Raw genomic sequence first — 18,870 nt, forward strand, 5'->3', positions numbered from 1 at the left:
ACAGTTCCCCTAAAATGTCAATCCTGGCTTCTCTGGGTGGGGGCAGAAGAGGTGCTTCTGATCACAGGGGCTCAGACCAGTTTGAGATTGTTCACAGATGGCATGGAAAGGCCGGAGTGCTGGATCTGGAGCTGTGGGACCTCAGGCAAGTCCCTTCCACTGTCAGTGTCCCAAGTTTCATCTGAAAAGTGGGGTACGTGCTCCCTAAATCTGTTTTTACCCTTGATGCCTGGCACTGAGTAGATGCTGAAAAATTGTGTGAGGAAACAAACCTGGAGAATTCTTAAGTCTGAGGGGAGACCCAGAAAGTACAGAGTGGGCTGGCTGGGTCTCTTTCCTCCTCCCAAGGGATGAAGCAGGTGCTGAGGACAACAGGCCCAACGAAAGAGGAAACTCAGAAGAAATCCCAAGGAGAGGGGGAAAGAGCAGGAAGTTTGCTCCTGGGACCTCGTCCCACCCCAGCCCCGCCCCCAACCGCCCCCAAGGCCCACCTAGCCCCGCCCCCAAACGCCCCCCAGGCCCACCTAGCCCTCATACTCTCTGTGAAGCCTCTTCCTCCTTCAGGGGCCAACCCTCAGGCAAACCACTTCAAAGACACCCTCCCACCCAGGCGCCCTGGACCCCAACCCCCCTCTGAGCAGCAGTCACCCCCTTTCAGGCTTCCCAGTCCAGGAGGAGAGCGCCCTGGAGATCGTCCCCACCATATCAGGCCCCAGCTGGGAGGAGGTGGCCCGTAAACGGTTCAGGACAAGAAGGAAAACAAAAGTGTCAACAAAAGTTAAGAGGGCGAGTGCCTCGGCCCTTGGTATTCGCCTCCCGTCTGGAGCTCACAGTCCTGGTACCAATCCGAGCCCTGCCCCTTAGGAGCTGTGGGATTCCCACGAGTCACCCCACTCCTCAGAGACTGAGGTCCCCGCTCTGCCTGCAGTCACAGGGAGGGAGTCAGGGCGCTTCTGGCAGGGCCGGCCCCATCCTAGGCACTTAATAACAGTCCCTAGTGTCATTATTATTAGTTAGGAAGGCAAGGAAAGGTTACAGAACCGGTGATTAGGACACTGGATGTCAGCTCTCGGAACGCCTTGAGACCTCAGCGGTTTGCGAGGGGCACGCCTCCAAGCCTCCTCTATCAGAGGAGACCAAAATTCACCATGTTTTGGTTTCTCCCGTCAGACAAATGGGGAGGCCGGCCCTTCCCCGAGTGTTCTCTGAATCTCCTCAGCCCAAAAGTCAAGGAGTCAGGCCCAACATACTCGGTGGCTGAGGGTACCTCGAAATCTCTTTCTCCTGAGGAGTCCCCAAAGGTCAAGCCGGCGGCCCCACTAGTCTCTTGCAAAAACCTTGCGTCCCGCGGGTCACCCGGGGGCGGTAGGTATGAAAGGAGGTGCCGCGTGGCCGGGAGTGGGAGCCGCGCTCACCTGCCGCAGGTGAGGCCCAGCCGTGCGGAAGGGGGAGGAGCCGTAGCAGCAGCACGCAGGTGAGCCGACCCCCGGCTCCCAGGAACTAGGCCGAGGGCGGCCGCGGGCTCCAACGTGGCGGCTGCGAGGCGACCCATGTCGCAGACAGCGGCCTCGGTGGCTCCGAGTCCCGCGCGGCGCCGCGGCCACAGGAGAACATTCGAGGCAGCGGCGGCGTTGGAGGCCCGGGGTCCGTTCGGTATTTGAATAGCACAAAGGAACCGCCTTGGTCTGATTGGCCAGTCTAGTGGCCCCGGGGCGGGTAGCGTCTGTCACTCGGGAGATTTGGAGCACTCTTATTGGCTCATCCCGTGTGGGGCGGGGCCCGGACGCCCGGCTAAATAGCTGGGGCCGGGGCCGGCCGAGGCTCATTGCTTTGGCGCCGTCTGGGGAGCACGAGCCCGCGGGTGGCGCGCAGCGCATGGTGGCGGCTCCTCTCGGAGCGCAGCCGACCCGCTGACCCGGACTCCGTTTCCCCTGACCAGCACGTCCCGGAGGCCGGCTGGAGGCCGAAACAGCAGCAGCATTAGCAGCAGCAGCGGTCGCGGCTGCTCCGCCGCAGCCGTCTCCGCGGGAGCATGGAGTGCGCCCTGGACGCCCAGAGCCTGATCAGCATCTCCCTGCGCAAGATCCACAGCTCCCGGACCCAGCGCGGCGGCATCAAGCTGCACAAGAACCTCCTGGTGTCCTATGTGCTCCGCAACGCGCGCCAGCTCTACCTGAGCGAGCGCTACGCCGAGCTCTACCGGCGCCAGCAGCAGCAGCAACAGCAGCAGCCGCCCCACCACCAGCACCAGCACCTCGCGTACGCGGCGCCGGGCATGCCGGCCAGCGCGGCCGACTTCGGCCCGCTCCAACTTGGCGGCGGCGGGGACGCGGAGGCGCGCGAACCTGTCGCCCGGCACCAGCTGCACCAGCTCCACCAGCTCCACCAGCTGCACCTCCAGCAGCAGCTGCACCAGCACCAGCACCCTGCGCCCAGGGGCTGCGCGGCGGCGGCGGCCGGGGCGCCCGCGGGCGGCGCGGGGGCGCTCTCGGAGCTGCCCGGGTGCGCCGCGCTCCAGCCGCCGCACGGCGCGCCCCACCGCGGGCAGCCCTTGGAGCCGCTGCAGCCGGGTCCTGCGCCGCTGCCGCCGCCCGCGCCCGCCGCGCTCTGCCCGCGGGACCCTCGCGCCTCGGCCGCCTGTTCCGCGCCCTCCGCGCCCCCAGGGGCCGCCCCTCAGGCGGCTACCGCCGCCTCCCCGCCCGCCTCCCCGGCCCCCGCCTCCTCCCCCGGCTTCTACCGGGGCGCGTACCCGGCCCCCTCGGACTTCGGCGTGCACTGCAGCAGCCAGACCACCGTGCTGGACCTGGACACTCACGTGGTGACCACGGTGGAGAACGGCTACTTGCACCAGGACTGCTGCGCCTCCGCCCACTGCCCCTGCTGTGGCCAGGGCGCCCCGGGACCCGGCCTGGCGTCCGCCGCCGGCTGCAAGCGCAAGTATTACCCAGGCCAGGAGGAGGAGGACAACGACGACGAGGACGCGGGCGACCTGGGGGCCGAGCCCCCCGGGGGCGTCCCGTTCGCCCCCTGCAAGCGCGCCCGCTTCGAGGACTTCTGCCCGGACTCGTCCCCGGACGCGTCCAACATCTCAAACTTGATCTCCATCTTTGGCTCTGGCTTCTCCGGGCTAGTGAGCCGACAGCCGGACTCCTCTGAGCAGCCGCCGCCGCTCAACGGGCAGCTGTGCGCCAAGCAGGCGCTCGCCAGCCTCGGCGCCTGGACTCGAGCCATTGTCGCCTTCTAGGGACCCCTGAGGGCACGGGGACCCGGGGCCCCGCGGGGCTGGGGCCAGACAAAGACTCGGCCAAGGGGCGAGAGGAGGGAACGAACGGGCACCCGGCCACTCGGGGCTGAGCTGGGGGCGAGCAGAGGGAGATGGCTGATGTTTTATAAATTGTAAAATAAAAGAAAAAGAAATCTAAGATCTTGGACTTTATTTTTGCAGAGAGAAAAAGCGCCTATTTAAGTATGCTTTGTGTTTCTCCTACTCTTTTTTTTTTTCTTTTTATTGTAGTGATTGCAGTGGTGTTTAGAGAGGAGCCAGCCACGTGAGGAAGGGCTGCTGCCCGGCGGAGGTGCCGGGCAGCCGGGGGCGAGGCAGGGCGCCCGGACCGCCGGGGCGCGCTGGGGGCGCAGCGCAGGAGGGCGCGGGGCCCGGGGCTCCGATTCCAATCAGTTGTCAGACCTAGAAAGCCCGGCGCTCCGTTCTCCCGAGTTCCTCCGTGGGGTGAGGAATGGGTCTTGTGAAATCCTGAGCAAAAACAAAGGCAAACTCTATCTCCGAAAGGGACGTTTGGGTCACATTTCCTCTCTGGGGGCGGCCTCCAAAGTTCTCAAAATGAGAAGGCAGAAATGAAAACACTTCAACTTTTTTTTTCTTTTCTTCGCGGGGCGGGTGTCTTGAACCCCTCCTCTCCCCGCCCCTCTGGCTCTGTTCTCCTCCCCTCCTCCACCCGTCTTCCAGACTCGGGGGTGGCGCCCGACACCCCGACACTCTCGGACACTGTTTGGGGAAGGGGTGGGGGGCGGGCACAGCCGACTACATTTCCCATCATGCCCAGCACTGCGGTCCTCACTAAACAAAAAAGGAAGTCGATTCCTTCACCTGGATCTCCGGCGGCCCCGAGGGAGGGAGGGGCCGGGACCGCCGACTGCGTTGGAGACTTTTCACTAAGTTCCTGGTCAGATGTGGTGTTTGTGTGTGTGCTTCTAAGTTGCACTGTCCTGGTTCAGCCTTCGGTTGCATTTCATGAAACCAGCATTGTTCGAGCCTGTGACAACCCCGTCCTGTGTCTTCAGCTCGATAGATCTTGTTTAATTTAAAGCCTTTTGTTGTAAAAAGGTGGGGTTGGTCTGCAGCCCCTCTGGTTCTCTATCATCGGCACCATGTGGACTCCAAAACAAGTTGCCAACCCTTCCTTTCTTGGCCCTTCTCCCTCATTCCCCTGTATTTTTGTGCATACTGAATTGTATATCACCGGGTAAAACTGTTCAGATTTGTTTAAATTTATAATCTTAATAAAAAGTCGATTATAGAGGATGGCGGTGCCTTGTTTTCAGGTCAACCTGGAGGTGGAGGGGAGGATAGAGGGTGGTGAGGAGAGACCCCTACCCTCCGGCAAACCCCAGCTCTCCTGGGCCTGGGAGGGCAGGATCTGCCCACAACCGCAGGGCCGGGGGTGGGAGCGGAATGGGGGTGTGGTGCTGGTTGCTGGGGAAGGAGCCGGCGCTGCGCGCTTCCCGGGCCCCCCTCCCTAGAGGCGCCTGCCCCCCACGGGAACCGGCCGCCCCCAGGGTCTCCATCAGGAAGCCGAGCGAGCCTCCAGCACATTTCCTGACCTGCCAGGGGCGCAGGGCCTGGTCGGCCTCACGTCTGAGCTCTCTTCGGCTGGGGAGAGCAGCCGGGGGGCTTGCGGGCCACCCACACTCCCCGCCCTGCGCCTCTGCCCGCACGTCCGCACATCTTGGGCTGCAACTTGGGGAAGTTTTTTCCTTTTCCTTTTCTTTTTTTTAAGTTGAGTTTGTTATCACTGCTCGGTGCCACTTGGTGGTGTGCTGGCGGCGTCTCCCTCCCTCCTCGCGCCCCTCCCTTCTCCCTCTCCCCTCCCTCCCGCCCGCCTCTCTTCCCTCCCCAGTGGATGGAGGCAGGAAGGCTCCAGGCGCGCTCTCCCCGCTGACCACCTACGGAATGACCTCAGAGTGGGAGAATGTGCCAAGGCCCCGAGGAAGCTCGCGTCCTCCCCCCTGGAACCAAATTCACATCTGGAGCCGCGCCTCGGGCTCGGGGGCGCGCGGGTTGGTTCCAGCGTAAGAGGGGATAGGAAGGATTGAAGGGGGGGGGGGGAAAGAAAGAGAAAAAAAAGAAAGAAAGAAAAAAAGCAAAGTGGCAGCTTGCTATTCGATAGTGCCTCTCTCTCTCCCTCTCTCTCTCCCTCCCTCTCTCTCTCCCCGCCCCCCCACCCCCGTCCCTGGCGGTCTCCTCAGTGCCCTCTCGCTCTCTTTCTCGCCCCTGCGCTCCCTGAGCTTTGCTGCACGAGCCACCCCGCAGGACGACGCACGTCCCCGACCCCAGCCTTCACGCCTCCCGCAGCGAGAGGAGGGGCTGCCGCCGAGAGGCCCCGCACCCCAGTCTCCGAGAGGCGGACGCAAGCCAGTCCCAGGAGCCCGCTGGGCTCTGGGTCCCGGTGTCGCGCGAGACGAAGTTCTCAGGGACACTCCAGAGCCCGGGGGGCCGCGAAGGGCCCGCGATGGGGATGGAGGAAGAGGGAGACTATGGAGGCGTGAGTTACGGGGAGGAAAGGCACCTTCACCCCCCAGGGCTGTTTCCTCGGCCTCCCACGGGAAGAGTCTGGAGCTGCTGAGGAAGGGTAACGGCGTGTCGCCCTCCTCCCCATCCTGCCCCCCACCCCAAGTCCGAGGAAGAGCTGTTTGATGCGCGGTTTTGATTCAATCCACCAAGCCAGTTGCCAGAGCTCCCCCTAGCGCTCTTCCAGGGTGCTGCAGCGGCAGCGGCTGGGAGTGGGCGAGGCACAGCCGGGGGCGGTGGGGCTGCTGGGGGCTGCTGGGCGCCCACCTGGGGCACAGCGCTGCGTCGGGATCTAGCCCTGGCTGGAGCGGGAACCGGGGGCTGCGTGCATCCCCACTCCAGGCCCGCGGGGAGGAGGGGGCACGTGGTCGGCCGCCTTTGTTGGGAGGGCGGACCTGGGCCTGGGAAGGGACCAGCCGAGGGGCTTGGGAACTCCCACCTGTCCTTAGGGCAAAGGAGTGTGGGTGGTGGCCTACGAAATAAGAGCTCTAAACTCAACAGGACCCCGGACCGGGGTTCTCCTCTCCTCTGCCAGGTTTTCTGAGCTTCAGCTGCGCTAAGAGACCTCAGGCACACTGGGATCTAGTGAAACCGTGGGAAGGGGAAGGAGGGCGCGGGAAGCACCTGGAAGAGAGGTGCCCTTCCACCCAATTATCTTTTCAGGGCCCAGGGACCTTGGGTAGCCACACAAAGGGTTAATGCCCTGAGCACAATGCACAGTGACCCAAAACGCAACCCCCTGGCCACCTACCTCTCACACTAAGACATTCCACACAAAGTCGTAACACAAGCAGTGCTGATGTTACAGTACACACCACACTGAAGGCCGCACCTGGCCACACGCACTGTCCCCAACACGAAACGCTCTAAGGAGCATCCTCACTCCACTCAAGGCCACGCCCCCTCCCCGGAGGTTGGCACAGCTCACAGCGTGCTCTCCCAGAACATCCTAAGAGAATAATACTCCCCAGCTGAGCGCAACTGAAAGGCTGAGGGGAGGGGGGGGCGTGGGGGTGTGGGGAGGATGCGGGCCATGAGGGTCTTGGGAAAGGGGGAAGGAGGCAGGCCAGCAGGCAAACCAGGAGTCCAGAGACCCAGATCCCAGATCCACAGACAAGCCCTGCTCTTTCCAGGAAAAAGACCAAGCCAGACCCCACAAGAGCCCCCAGGCGGGACTTAGTGTGGGGGGCTACTTGAGGAAGCAGGGAGATTGGAAGAGACTGGGGGACTTAGGGAGTCATGAGACGGAGCTTTCAGAGAACAGCAGTTCTGGAAGCGAGAGCTCCAGCAAGCCCCTGGTCCCCCCAAGTTAACCAGCGCACGCGCGGACGCACACACTCACACACTTCCCTCAGCTCCTAGAACACCACAGGTCCTGCTGTCCTTGATACGTGGTGTAAAGCAGAACCAGGCTCCAAGCTGTGCTCCCAGCAATGTGGAGCCGCGGGGATAAGAGCTGAGAGCCTGGGAGAGCTGCAGGCTGCCCTCCAGAGAAGCCAGGGGCTGGGGATGCCCTGGGCTCCCAGGAGGGTCACTGTGTAGCATACTGAGATCTGAGTGCTACTCTCCTATGTGTGTGTGTGTGTCCGTGGGTGTCGCTCTGGTGCGGGGCATGTCTTTCTGCATCTCCATGCACGGGACACACATTTGCAGGGTGCCCACTTAGTGCCTGGCCAGTGCAAAGCACTGAGCTGAGTACTGAGAGAAAGAAGAGCAGATAAGAGGACAGCAAATCCCTCTGTATGTATTCACTCAGCTAATTTTCCCAGCTACTCTCAGAGCTAGATACCATGAGCATCCTCGTTTTAGAAATGAGAAATCTTGGCAGAAGTCACATGACAAAGAAGTAGCCAGTCTTTCTGTTGGGGTTCACAGTCTCGTGGAGAAGAATGTATAACATATTACAATGCGAGCTGTCAAATGACCCTGATGTTGTCTAAACAGTAACATTGTTAAGTTCCAGCTGAACCCGAACTAGCAGGGTGGAGGGATGGAGAGACACACAGGACAGCGGTGTCTGTATCCCACCCCACTCAGGGCAGGGACTGACCTCTTCCTGGGATTTGTCACGATCTCTATGGTAGGGGACAATGACTTGAATGGAACCAACTTGGGTAAAAGGTGGCATTTCTTGGTTCATGGCACTGAACTGTACGGTGGGCAGGGGTGCGGCTGGCTTCAGGTACAATTGGATCCGGGGCAAATCTCCAGATGCGCTCTCTGCCTCCTGTGACTTTCTTCTCTGCATTGAGCACGCCACTCTCCTACTGCAGATCCCCTTCTCATGACAGCTGTAAGAAGCAGCTCCTGGACTCCCGTCCCATGGCTTTTCCACCCAAGAAGGACTGTCCTCTTCTCCTGTTTCCAACTCAGAAGATCTCAGGGAAGGGCCCTGTCCTGTCCCAAACCTGCAGCCAGAGTTGGACGGGGCCTGGTCGTGCCCACTGGAAGCTCATGGGCAGAGAAGGGACGCTCTTCTCAGAAAAGGGTGGTACAGGTGACAGACCAAAGATGTCCTCCAGAGAGAGGGGCTGCAGGCCAAGCAAAAGGCGGCATTTTCACGTGGGACATGGGGAAACCCAGGACACAGGCATGATTGCTTCAGGGCCTGGGTGATTAAGTACAGCCAACACAGCTCTGGAAAAGATACATTCCCTTGCTCCTTAACAGGATAATGAGGCTCCAGGGCCATCTGATGCCTCCCAGCGTTGCCACTCAGGAATCACCAGGGGAAGGGAAGCTGCAGGCCCCAGGACAGGGGCAGCAACAGAAGCCACCCTCGGGGAACTAGGGCATCGGGTACCCACAAGGAGGCCGAAATGGAGGAACTTGGCTGGAGCTCATATGTGGCTCCCCCAGGCACTCCCAGACCTAACTGAAAAGGCTGTGAGGGGAGGCCAAGGTGCTGGCCAGAGGGATGGAGAGGGACATGCCGAAATTAACATGCCCACCTGTACACCCCCAGCTGGCAGGACCTAGGGACATCTGGGGTACAGGTAACATTATCGATTCACATGTGCAGATAAAACAGACGGAATAGAAGCTGGAAAACGTTGAAACGGTTGAAAGGTGGAGGGAATATAGATGACCTTTGTTTTATCATATGCACATTTCTATGTTTTCCAAGTTTTCTACAATGATCATGTATCACTTTTATATTTAGAAGAAAAAATTAACACTATATTTTTCAGAGAAAACTGTGATGTGACAGGTGCTATCGTCGATGTAGCCTGCTACAGAGCAGAGAGAGGGGAGCAGTGATATGCACCCTGTCTGGGGCAGGCTCAACCCCTGAGAACAGAGCACTCAACCAAAAAGCCGTGGCTCACCAGGAGTCAGCCTCCTGCCCTCTGTCTCTGTTAAGAGACTGTGAGAAAAAAGGACAAACATTGAGGACACATCCTGGAGGGCGCTTTGCTTGTTCTCACCTCTGACCCCTGTCCCAGCCCCGCCCAGTCCTTCCCATCAATCATCACAGAATGTTTTGCTCAGAGTTGCTAGATTACCTGGCCAGGTGGGTACTAAGAGGCAAAAGTGCTTGGGAAATGTCTTTAGGAACTTAAGCTGAAACTAAAGACGAAGTGGCAAAGCTCGGCAGAAAGGGCTCTGGACCAGGAGTCTGGAGACCCAGGGGCAGGTTCTGGCTCTGGGTCACAGGCTCGCCTTGGGACCTGGGATGACTTGCTTTCCTAGCAGGCCCAGGTTCCCTCATCTGAGGAGATAGAGCAGGAGGAAAGAAGTAAGGTCCTAACCCAGTCTTGATGCTCCAAAAGTAGAAAAAGGAACCACTGCTTCCAGCCTTCTGATGATCTGAGGCTTGTGTCTAATCAGTTAGGAAACTGCCAGTGGCAATATCAGACTCCACACCCACCCATGAGCATGGTCATCTGCCTACGTCACTGACTCATTCAAGAAATGCATCCATTCACCCATTCATTCAAATATATATTGAGTACCTATATATGCCAGGCACTGTGCTAGGCACCAAGGACGCAGCATGAACAAGACAGACAAGGGCCCTGCCCTCATGGAGCTTACATTCTAGTAGAGAGACAGACAACAAGCAAGTGAACCACTGAACAGTGAGATAAGTGTGGTGGGAAAATAAAACAGGGCTAGAGAAGACCGATGAGGAGCTGGTGGTACCATTTTAACTTTGATGATCAGAGGAGGCGATATATGAGCTGAGATCTAAATAGGTCAGTTGTATTAGTCAGTGTAGGATAAGCTCTGCTGCGGTAACAAATTCATCCCCAAATCTCAGCAGTTTAACACAACAAAGATTCATTTCTTGACCATGCAAAGTCCAACTAAATCGGACAGCTCTCCCAGGATGCTTTCCCCCATGCAGTGACTCAGCGATTCAGGAGTTAGGTTATTCTGCGATGGAAGCGAGTCGCTTCACTTATACTCACAGCGCATTGGCTGAATTAGTCCCATGACCCCGCCTAACTGCAAGGGGCCTGGGAGGCGCAGTGCCCCTGGCAGTCTGGGAAGCAGATGGGTGGGCCCTAGAAATCTCTACCATACTAGCTGGAAGAACAATGATGGAAGAGCATTCCAGGCAGAAGGAACAGGAAGTGCAAAGAGTAAACACAGGAACTCATTGGCGTGTTGGAACTGGAAGAAGGCTCCCAAGAGGGAGAGGGTAATGGGGAGAGTGGCAGGAGATGGGACCAAAAAGGAAACAGGGCTTCCCTGGTGGCGCAGTGGTTGAGAGTCCGCCTGCCGATGCAGGGGACACGGGTTCGTGCCCCGGTCCGGGAAGATCCCACATGCCACGGAGCGGCTGGGCCCGTGAGCCATGGCCGCTGAGCCTGCGCGTCCGGAGCCTGTGCTCCGCAGCGGGAGAGGCCACAACAGTGAGAGGCCCGCGTACCGCAAAAAAAAAAAAAAAAAAGAAGGCAGGGACGGGAGGATTCAGTTACCACCGATGAAGGGACTTCACGAAGTGCCCGGCACACAGCAAGCACTCAGGAGATGGTAGTGATTCTTGGTGTTACAGGAACTTCCTTCTTTCCCCCAGGTCAGTGGGGTGGCGGCGGGGGTGACTGGTGGGGGCAGAGGGAGGGAATAAACCAGCGTAACAACAGTCTGGAGCAGCTGCCCCAACCAGTTTCGGCTGAGGCTCCAGGCCAAGCCGAGCTTTGTCCCTCCTTCCAATGGACTGAGCCCCAAGGACACACCCATCCAAGGGACCCTCAGCAAAGAGGGAGGGTGAGCGGGTGGACCTAGGGCTGTATATGGGTTCCTTGTGCAACATCCCCTCCCTGGAAGTTGTTAATATCAGATGAGTGAGTGTGGACCAGCATGCAGAGGCCAGGCGCCAGAGGGCTTCCCAGGGTCACATCCCCACGGGGCGCCTGTCCGAAGCCAGGGCTTTGTCCTTCCAAACTCCAGAGCCACACAGACCTGATTACAAACCGAGGGCTGCCACTTCCTAGGCAACACTAGGCACTTCACTTCCCCTTTCCAAGCCTCCAAACCCTGTTGTGCACAATGAGGATGCTTGTGAGTACCCGCCTATGCAGCGAGCCTTCTCCAGCACCGCGCCTGGCACACAGTAGGTGCTCAATAAACAAGAGCTGCGATATCATCACTGGTCAGCTCTGCTCGGATGATACATTTTCCCTGCAAAATGCAGGACAGTTATTCTACTGACTCTCTCCTGTTGAACAAAATTGATGACCTAAGAAGGGAGAAGATGCACCTTTTTCCAGAGGGACCCTATCAAGTTCTTTTCACTCTGGGGCTGGAGAAGGAGAGCAGAAGTGTCCTGTAAACTCTGTTGGATTTTTTGTGTCTTTCCATAAATTCGCGATCGTGTTTTCAAGGTTCATCTCCAACAAGGCGTCTGGGTATCTTCAAGGCCTGGCTATGCCTCACAGTCAACATTTGCCCCGTGCGTGTTTAACAGTTTCATTCAGGACACAGGCTTGGCGATGGAATGAACGAAGTGATGGACGCACGCATGAATGAATGGACCGTTTGTCCTGTCCAAGGAGTGGGTTAAAGGAGAAACAGGGGGCGAGAGGTGATTCACCTACCCTCCCCCAATCAGCCCCCTGGGTCTCTAACTCCTTTCCAAGCCCCGCTCTGCCCCCCATTCCAGTCATTTTCTGACATTTGTTGAACACTCCTACACACCTTCCTCACTTTCCTTCCCTGGCTCCCAGCCACCCTCCAAGCCACACACACACATACATCCCCCACCCCGGGGTGGGACGTGAGGGTCTCCTTTGACACCCACATCAGCCAGCCTGAGGAACGCTGGAAGGCTGAGGAATAAAGCTACCCTTTGTTGGGACAAAGAACCGGAGGTCTAACACAGATAACGGACCTGGCCGAGAACAGAACAAGTCCATGTGTGTGTGTGGTGGGGGGGCAGTCAGATCTCTGAGTGACCCACAGACACTTTGGATGGGCAGACAGTTCCAAAACTCCTTCAGCCAGGAAAGGAATCCAGGTCTCCAGATTCCCAGGCCTGCATCCTCACCTCGGCAGGTCCCGCATTATTCACACCTCAGAAACTCAACCCAAGCTGGCTTAAGCGAAGAAGAGTTTAATTGGCTCTGGAACTGGGAAGTCCATGGTGTTTTAGCTCCAGGCACAGCTGGACCCAGAGGCTCACATGATGTCCACAGGGCTCGCTCACTGTCTTTTGGCATTTCCTGTCTCTCCTTGGCCTCCTCTTAGGTTTTCTCTGGGGCGTGAGCAAGGTGGCCACCAGCCAGGGCCAGCTTCATGGGCACACGGCCAGTACCCAGGGCCACGCGTTCAAAAGACTCCACGCCTGGGGTTTAACGCTCTGCTGTCTTAATGGGGCTTAACATTTATGCCGTCTTGAAATCCATAATCGTTTTGACTTTGAATCTGTGTTTTGGAAGTGAAGTCTGATGGGACGATGGCGCATGCGCTGCGGGCTTAGACTTTCAACTCACATGCCGTCCTGCCTCCCTGCCTCCCTGGGACAGGTCCTCTGTCCCCCACTCTGACACCCAGACCTGCCTGGCATCCCCCCTCCGCGTGACCACTGCTGCCCTCTACCCTGGGCACAGGCTTAGGGAGGGTTGGGGTCAGGCTACATGCCCAGCAGCATTGCAGGGCGTGGTGGCCGCCCTCGTTGCCCTGGGTTGGCCAACCAGAGACCATGTGCAGGAGGGGGCGAGCCTCTTACCTACCCTCTCTCTGGGTACTGAGATCCTTGGGAGTTACCCCTCTGTTGGAGGTTGAAGCGGGGCTTGTGGGAAGGGGAAGTGCCTAGGTCCCAGCCCGGCGCCAGGACTCAGGACATCAGTCTGGTGGTTGGTGGAAGGGGTAATTCAGCAACTGTCAGGCCCAAGGGAGGGAGGGAACACGCACGTGGGCATGCACGGCAGGGTGGAGGGGTGCCTGGGAGGTTCTGGAATATCCCCTCAGCCAGCTGCTCCTCCTATAACCTTCCTGAGTCTTGTTTCTACTTGTCTTTTCTGACCAGCTCAAGGCACCCTCAGGAGCAAGCCACAAAATACAAAACGTGTAATTCGTGTTACACGAATTAAATACTCTAATATTTGCATTTTAAACTATGCTATTGCACAGCATAGAGATGAATGGTAAAATTCATGTTAATCAGTTAAAATGTTTATTTTTCCTTACTTAGAATGACATTAAACAGCAGACAAAAAACACCATGACAAGTTGAGAGCCTGCGGAAGGAAGGAAACGCGTTCTAGGCACCATTAGTGGCACTTTTTCCTGCTTTTTGAGCAGGGGGCCCTGCATTTCCATTTTGCACTGGGCCCACAATTACACAGCTGGCCCTGCCACTAGCATCCCCAGGATAACATTTTCCCAGCTTAGCAACCCTGGCAGAAGTGGCATCTTCCCATAGCTCCAACAGGAAATACCAGCGATGCCACTCATTGGCACAGCTTGGGTCATGTGCTCATCCCTGAACTAGTCTTAGCAGATTGGGAGGCAGGAACCCTCTGATTGGCCAGGTCTGGGCATGTGTCATCCCTAAGACTAGGGGATTGGTCAGCCCACTTCAGCCCCTTTTGATGGGTTCTCCATAGGGAAGAGGGATTCTATTCCCAGAGGAATGCGGGCTGCACAGCCACCAACCCCTGATATCCTTCCTTTACACACCCCTCATGCTTAGTGTAAAAAACAAAAGTATCAGCTGGGCAGAGAGCAATTTAGTTCTATTCTCCTGGCTCGTACCTCCTCAGTCTCCTTTGCGGGGCCCTCCTCCCCTTCCTCTAAATTCAGGGAGACTCTGGGCTCAGACCTTGGTCCCCTTCTCCCTTCCCGTCACCTCCTCCCAGCAAAACTCATGCAGACCCATCATCTTGCTGACAACTGCATCTCCATCTGGGACCTCTACGCTGAATGTAGTTCAGGGGTCCCAGCCCTGCATGACCTGTCCTCTTGGGGTACCAGCATCTCAGAGCTCACCTGTCTGAACCCAAACCCCCTGAGAACCACCCCTAACCCCTGCTTCCTCCCCACCCCCAGTTTTTCCCATTCCATCAGTGACACCATCATCCAGTAAGCTGTGCAGACCAAAAACCTCAGAACATCTGGGCTCCTTCTTTTCTCAGAGACCCGAATCCAGTCCATCAGCAAATCCTGGCAGCTCCCCCTCAGAAGAGATTCACAGCACACCCTCTTCTCACCACAATTGCTTTTGCTCTCCTGGTCCAGACACACCGTCGTTCACCTGGATCACTGCACTAACCTGCTAACTGGGCTTCCTAGTTTTTGTTTCTATTATTTATTTTTATTTATTTATTTTCGCTGTGCCAGGTCTTCGTTGCAGCACACAGGATCTTCGTTGTGGCAGGCAGGATCTAGTTCCCTGACCAGGGATCGAACCTGCGCCCCCTGCATTGGGAGCGTGGAGCCTTACCCACTGGACCAGCAGGGAAGTCCCCAGGCTTCCTACTGTTGCTCTCACTCTCCTACCATCCACTCGCCTTCTCCCCATCCTCTGACATTTGAAAATGTTTATGGCAGGTCATAGCCCACCCCAACTCAAAGCTTCCCAGTAGTGGGACTTCCCTGGCGGTCCAGTGGTTAAGACCACGCTTCCACTGCGGAGGGCACGGGTTCGCTCCCTGGTCGGGGAACTAAGATCCTGCACGCCGTGTGGTGTGGCCAAAAAAAACAAAAACAAAACTTCCCAGTACTGTAAATGTTTAAAACCAGTTGGGGCGGGGGGCAGAGTTCATCCGTAGAACTTGCCGATCCCTGTGGTACAAATACTCCCCACCTTGGCGATTCCAAGCTACCAATGTGATATCACCGAGCACAGAGTGGGAAAGAGACGTGCACAGCCAGCTCTCGCAAGGATGCTGGCGGGACTCCAGCACACCACGGCTGCTGGCCTGCTCGGAACAAAGTACAGTCCTTCTACGGCCCACACGGCTCTGCACCACCCAGCCTGGTTGCCTTTCCACTCATCTCCCGCCTCCCCATCACTCAGTGCCCTCCAGTCTCCGCCTTGTCCTCCTACCTGCCAAGGCTGTGCCCACCTCAGGGGCTTAGCATGTGCTATTCCCTCTGCGGGCATGTTCTCACAGCTCTTTCCGTGGCTGACCCTTGCTCACATGTCGCCCTGACTACCTCTCTAAGATAATACCCCTCTATCGCATTCTCCCTTATTTTTTTCATAGCCTTTATCACTGCCTGATGTCTTACTCTAGGTTTATTTGTCCATTTGTCCCTCTTCCTCACTACACTGTAAACACAGGGCAGGAAGTCATCACCCTACTGCTCTGCCCCCAGCTCCTGGACACAGTAGGTGCTCAATAAACTTCTTTTTTTTTTTTTTTTTGCGGTACGCGGGCCTCTCACTGCTGCGGCCCCTCCCGCTGCGGAGCACAGGCTCCGGACACGCAGGCTCAGCGGCCATGGCTCACGGGCCCAGCCGCTCCGCGGCATGTGGGATCTTCCCGGACCGGGGCACGAACCCGTGTCCCCTGCATCGGCAGGCGGACTCCCAACCACGGCGCCACCAGGGAAGCCCCTCTTTTTTTTTTTTAAATTGTTTTATTTATTTGTTTTTGGTTGCGTTGGGTCTTTGTTGCTGTGCACAGGCTTTCTCTAGTTGCGGCGAGCGGGGGCTATTCTTTGTTGTGGTGTGCAGGCTTCTCATTGGGGTGGCTTCTCTTGTTGCGGAGCACCGGCTCCAGGCTCCAGGCTTCAGGAGTTGTGGCTCGCGGTCTCAGTGGTTGTGGCTCGCGGGCTCTGGAGCGCAGGCTCAGTAGTTGTGGCACACGGGCTTAGTTGCTCCGTGGCATGTGGGATCTTCCCGGACCAGGGCTCGAACCCGTGTTCCCTGCATTGGCAAGCAGATTCCCAACCACTGCGCCATCAGGGAAGCCCCACTCCATAAACTTCTGTTGGCTGAATGGACCCACTTCCTCTGGGTCAGGGAGGTGCTGGAAAGATGGTATGAATAAGTGCTGGCCCCCATCAATGAAGCAGAGGAGACCCGAGGGGGAGGCCTCAGATGCGGAAAGGAGGCCAGTAAGGGGGCTCACCTGTTTCAGGGAGGGCCCTGAGTGCCTGGATGAACACTTGGACCTTCCCCTCCTATGTCAGGGGGCATCTGTACGTTATCCAAAGCAGGATCACTCCCGCTCCATCCCTCTCCTTGCTGCCCTGCCTCTCCACCCTTGGGGATCTCCCACAGACCCAGCCTACCCAGGTTCACATGGTCTATCCTGCTCCCATCAAGAGTGCTGCCCTGCTGTTCTCTGAATGAACCACAGAACCATGACTCCTCAGATCTCGGGACCCTGGTAACTTGTCCTGCCAGCCTGACCCTCCATGGGGCCGCAGAGCTTCTTCACTGGACCCAGGGGAAGGACAACTTGGCACCCAAGGCTCCTGTCCAGCACATGCAGTCCAGCTTCTTCTGGAACAACTCCAGGGACGGGGCGTTTTATTCATTCATTCGCTCAACAAGGAATTACTGGGCACCTACATACTCTGGGGCAGCCACTGTTGCAGGCACTGGAGATTCGGCGGTGACCACCATGAACCTGCTCCCTGCCCTCAGGAAGCTCACAATCTACTGAGAGAGAAAATGAGAACCAGGCAAACAAGTCCACAGACAACAAAATTTCAGATCGTGACGAGTGTCATGAAGGCAATTAGAACAGAGGACCTACGTCAGGACGGAGAACAGCTGGCGTGGCTGAGGCTCCCTCTGCAACTCAGAGAAAACAGGGAGGGCCCCTGGGAGGTGGCAGCATCTGAGCTGAGCCCTAAACAACCAGACAGAGCCACTGCTCAACCTGGGGCCCAGGCAGTCCAAGCAGAGGGAACAGCAGCTTCCCAGGAGAGGGAACTCCTAGGGCAGGAGTGAGCTTGGCACCTTAGACAGCCAGGGAGGGAGCGCAGGAAGTGGGAGGAGAGTGGAAAGGGTCACAGGGGTCAGATCATACAGTGGGCTTTTCTGTTGGCAGTGAGAAGCCACTGGTGGAATATGATGGGACTCCCCTTTGATTGGCTCAGCGTGGAAGCTGGGCTCAGGGGGTAGAGTGGAGTCAGGAAACCAGAGAGGAGGCTGCCTCAGGGGTCTGATGAGAGCTGACAGGGGCTGAGACCAAGGTGGCTGCAGGGCAGTCCAGGGAGAAGTGGACAGATTCAGGTAATACATTGGATGGACCCAGTTAGACCTGCTCATGGGCTGGATTCGGGGAATGGAAGGAAGACAGGCTAATGCCTGTATTGGGGGCCAGATGGGTGCTGTCCACTGAGAGGGGCTGCCTGGGCCTGGGGGCAGAACCAGGAGCCACGGGGCCATAAGCAATTTCCACTGCTGTAGAGACGTCTTCCTCCTGCCCAGCTGGAAGTGTCTCGTCCTGCTGACCAACATAGGACCCATATCAGAGAAGCCTGGTTCCGCCCTGACTCCACAGGAGGAGCTAGAAACCTTGGGCCGTCACTAAAATCCTCCAAGCCCCAGTTTCATTGTCCCTAAAATGTGAAAGTGACGCCAGTTTCCTGGCTCGCTGTGGGGACTCCACAAAGGCACGTGTAAAGCACATCTTGAAGGCTGACACATGGCTATCTGCCAGAATTGTCATTACCGGCCTTGCTATCCTGCTTCTTTGTCTTTGTGTGAACCAGCCCTGCCTCCAGAAACGGGGCTCTGGGAGAAGATGCCTCTCAGACAGGGCCAATCCTGGAGAGATGGGCTGTGAAAAGCAGGAAGAGGAGGGCTCTCAGGTCACCTGAGGCTTCAGTTCGGGCCCCGGGGAGAGGCTAGAGGAGCATGAGCTTTGACAGGAAAGAGACCCAACACCTCCCCTGTCCAGCCAGTGCCTTGACCCACCTGAGCCTCAGTTTCCTCCTCTGAGAAATGGGTACATAGTTGGCCCACGTTGAGGATGAGGTGAGACATGCTTTTAGGCACTTTCACCCAGGGTCAGACATACAGGCTGACCTCAGGAGCCACCAGCCCCAGGGTCCATGAGGACACCTCCAGTGGTCAGGGTGCATGTGGCTTCTGGGGCCTGGAGCAGCAGTGGCAAATGAGGAAATGGGGGGCCAGGAACGTGGATAGAGTGGGGCGGGAGCAGCCACTATAGGAGCTCGGTCATCCAGGAGGACTCACCAGGCCAGTGTGTTCCAGGCTGGAGGTCAGGCCTAGAGTCGGCAGCCAGCAGTGGGACAGTCACGCCCTAGCTGCACCTCAGAGCCTTTCCAGGAGTTCTCGCTGCCAGGGGCCCTGGTCCCACCCGCAGGGAAGACTCCCCACCCCCCTCCCATCCTCTACGGTGCCCATCGCCCCCCCGCAGGCCCTCTTGTACCATCCAGTGCAGAAGGGTCTGCTCAGGGAGCAGCCCATCCTGAATGTCTGCAGGTGGAGGTCTGGGCAGTCTGGTCCACCTGCGGCCCCCCTCCCAGGGCTGGACTCTAGTTATCTGGGGATGGAGTGGCTGCACTCTGCTTGCCTTCGCGCTGTCCCTTCTGAAAAGCCCCATCTAGTCCCAAGCAAATAAGGAGGGAAAAGGGCTGTGTCCACACGCAAGAGATCTGGCTAGAGGTCAGCCAAAATCCAGCTG

General features: G+C 57.7%; 1 protein-coding gene across 1 annotated transcript; it reads left to right on the forward strand.

Annotated features, from left to right (window-relative positions):
* The first annotated feature begins 1,841 nt into the window (after window positions 1-1,841).
* Window positions 1,842-4,531, forward strand: IER5L (immediate early response 5 like). The gene has a single exon (XM_030851816.2). The coding sequence runs from the start codon at window positions 2,033-2,035 to the stop codon at window positions 3,242-3,244; it is 1,212 nt and encodes a 403-aa protein (XP_030707676.1). The 5' UTR covers window positions 1,842-2,032; the 3' UTR covers window positions 3,245-4,531.
* Window positions 4,532-18,870: the final 14,339 nt, after the last annotated feature.

This window comes from Globicephala melas, chromosome 6 (assembly GCF_963455315.2).
Source record: "Globicephala melas chromosome 6, mGloMel1.2, whole genome shotgun sequence".
Taxonomy (NCBI): domain Eukaryota; kingdom Metazoa; phylum Chordata; class Mammalia; order Artiodactyla; family Delphinidae; genus Globicephala; species Globicephala melas.

Coding starts and splice junctions, on each gene's coding strand:
- IER5L (XM_030851816.2), top strand. CDS start 2,033: ATGGAGTGCGCCCTGGACGCCCAGAGCCTGATCAGCATCTCCCTGCGC.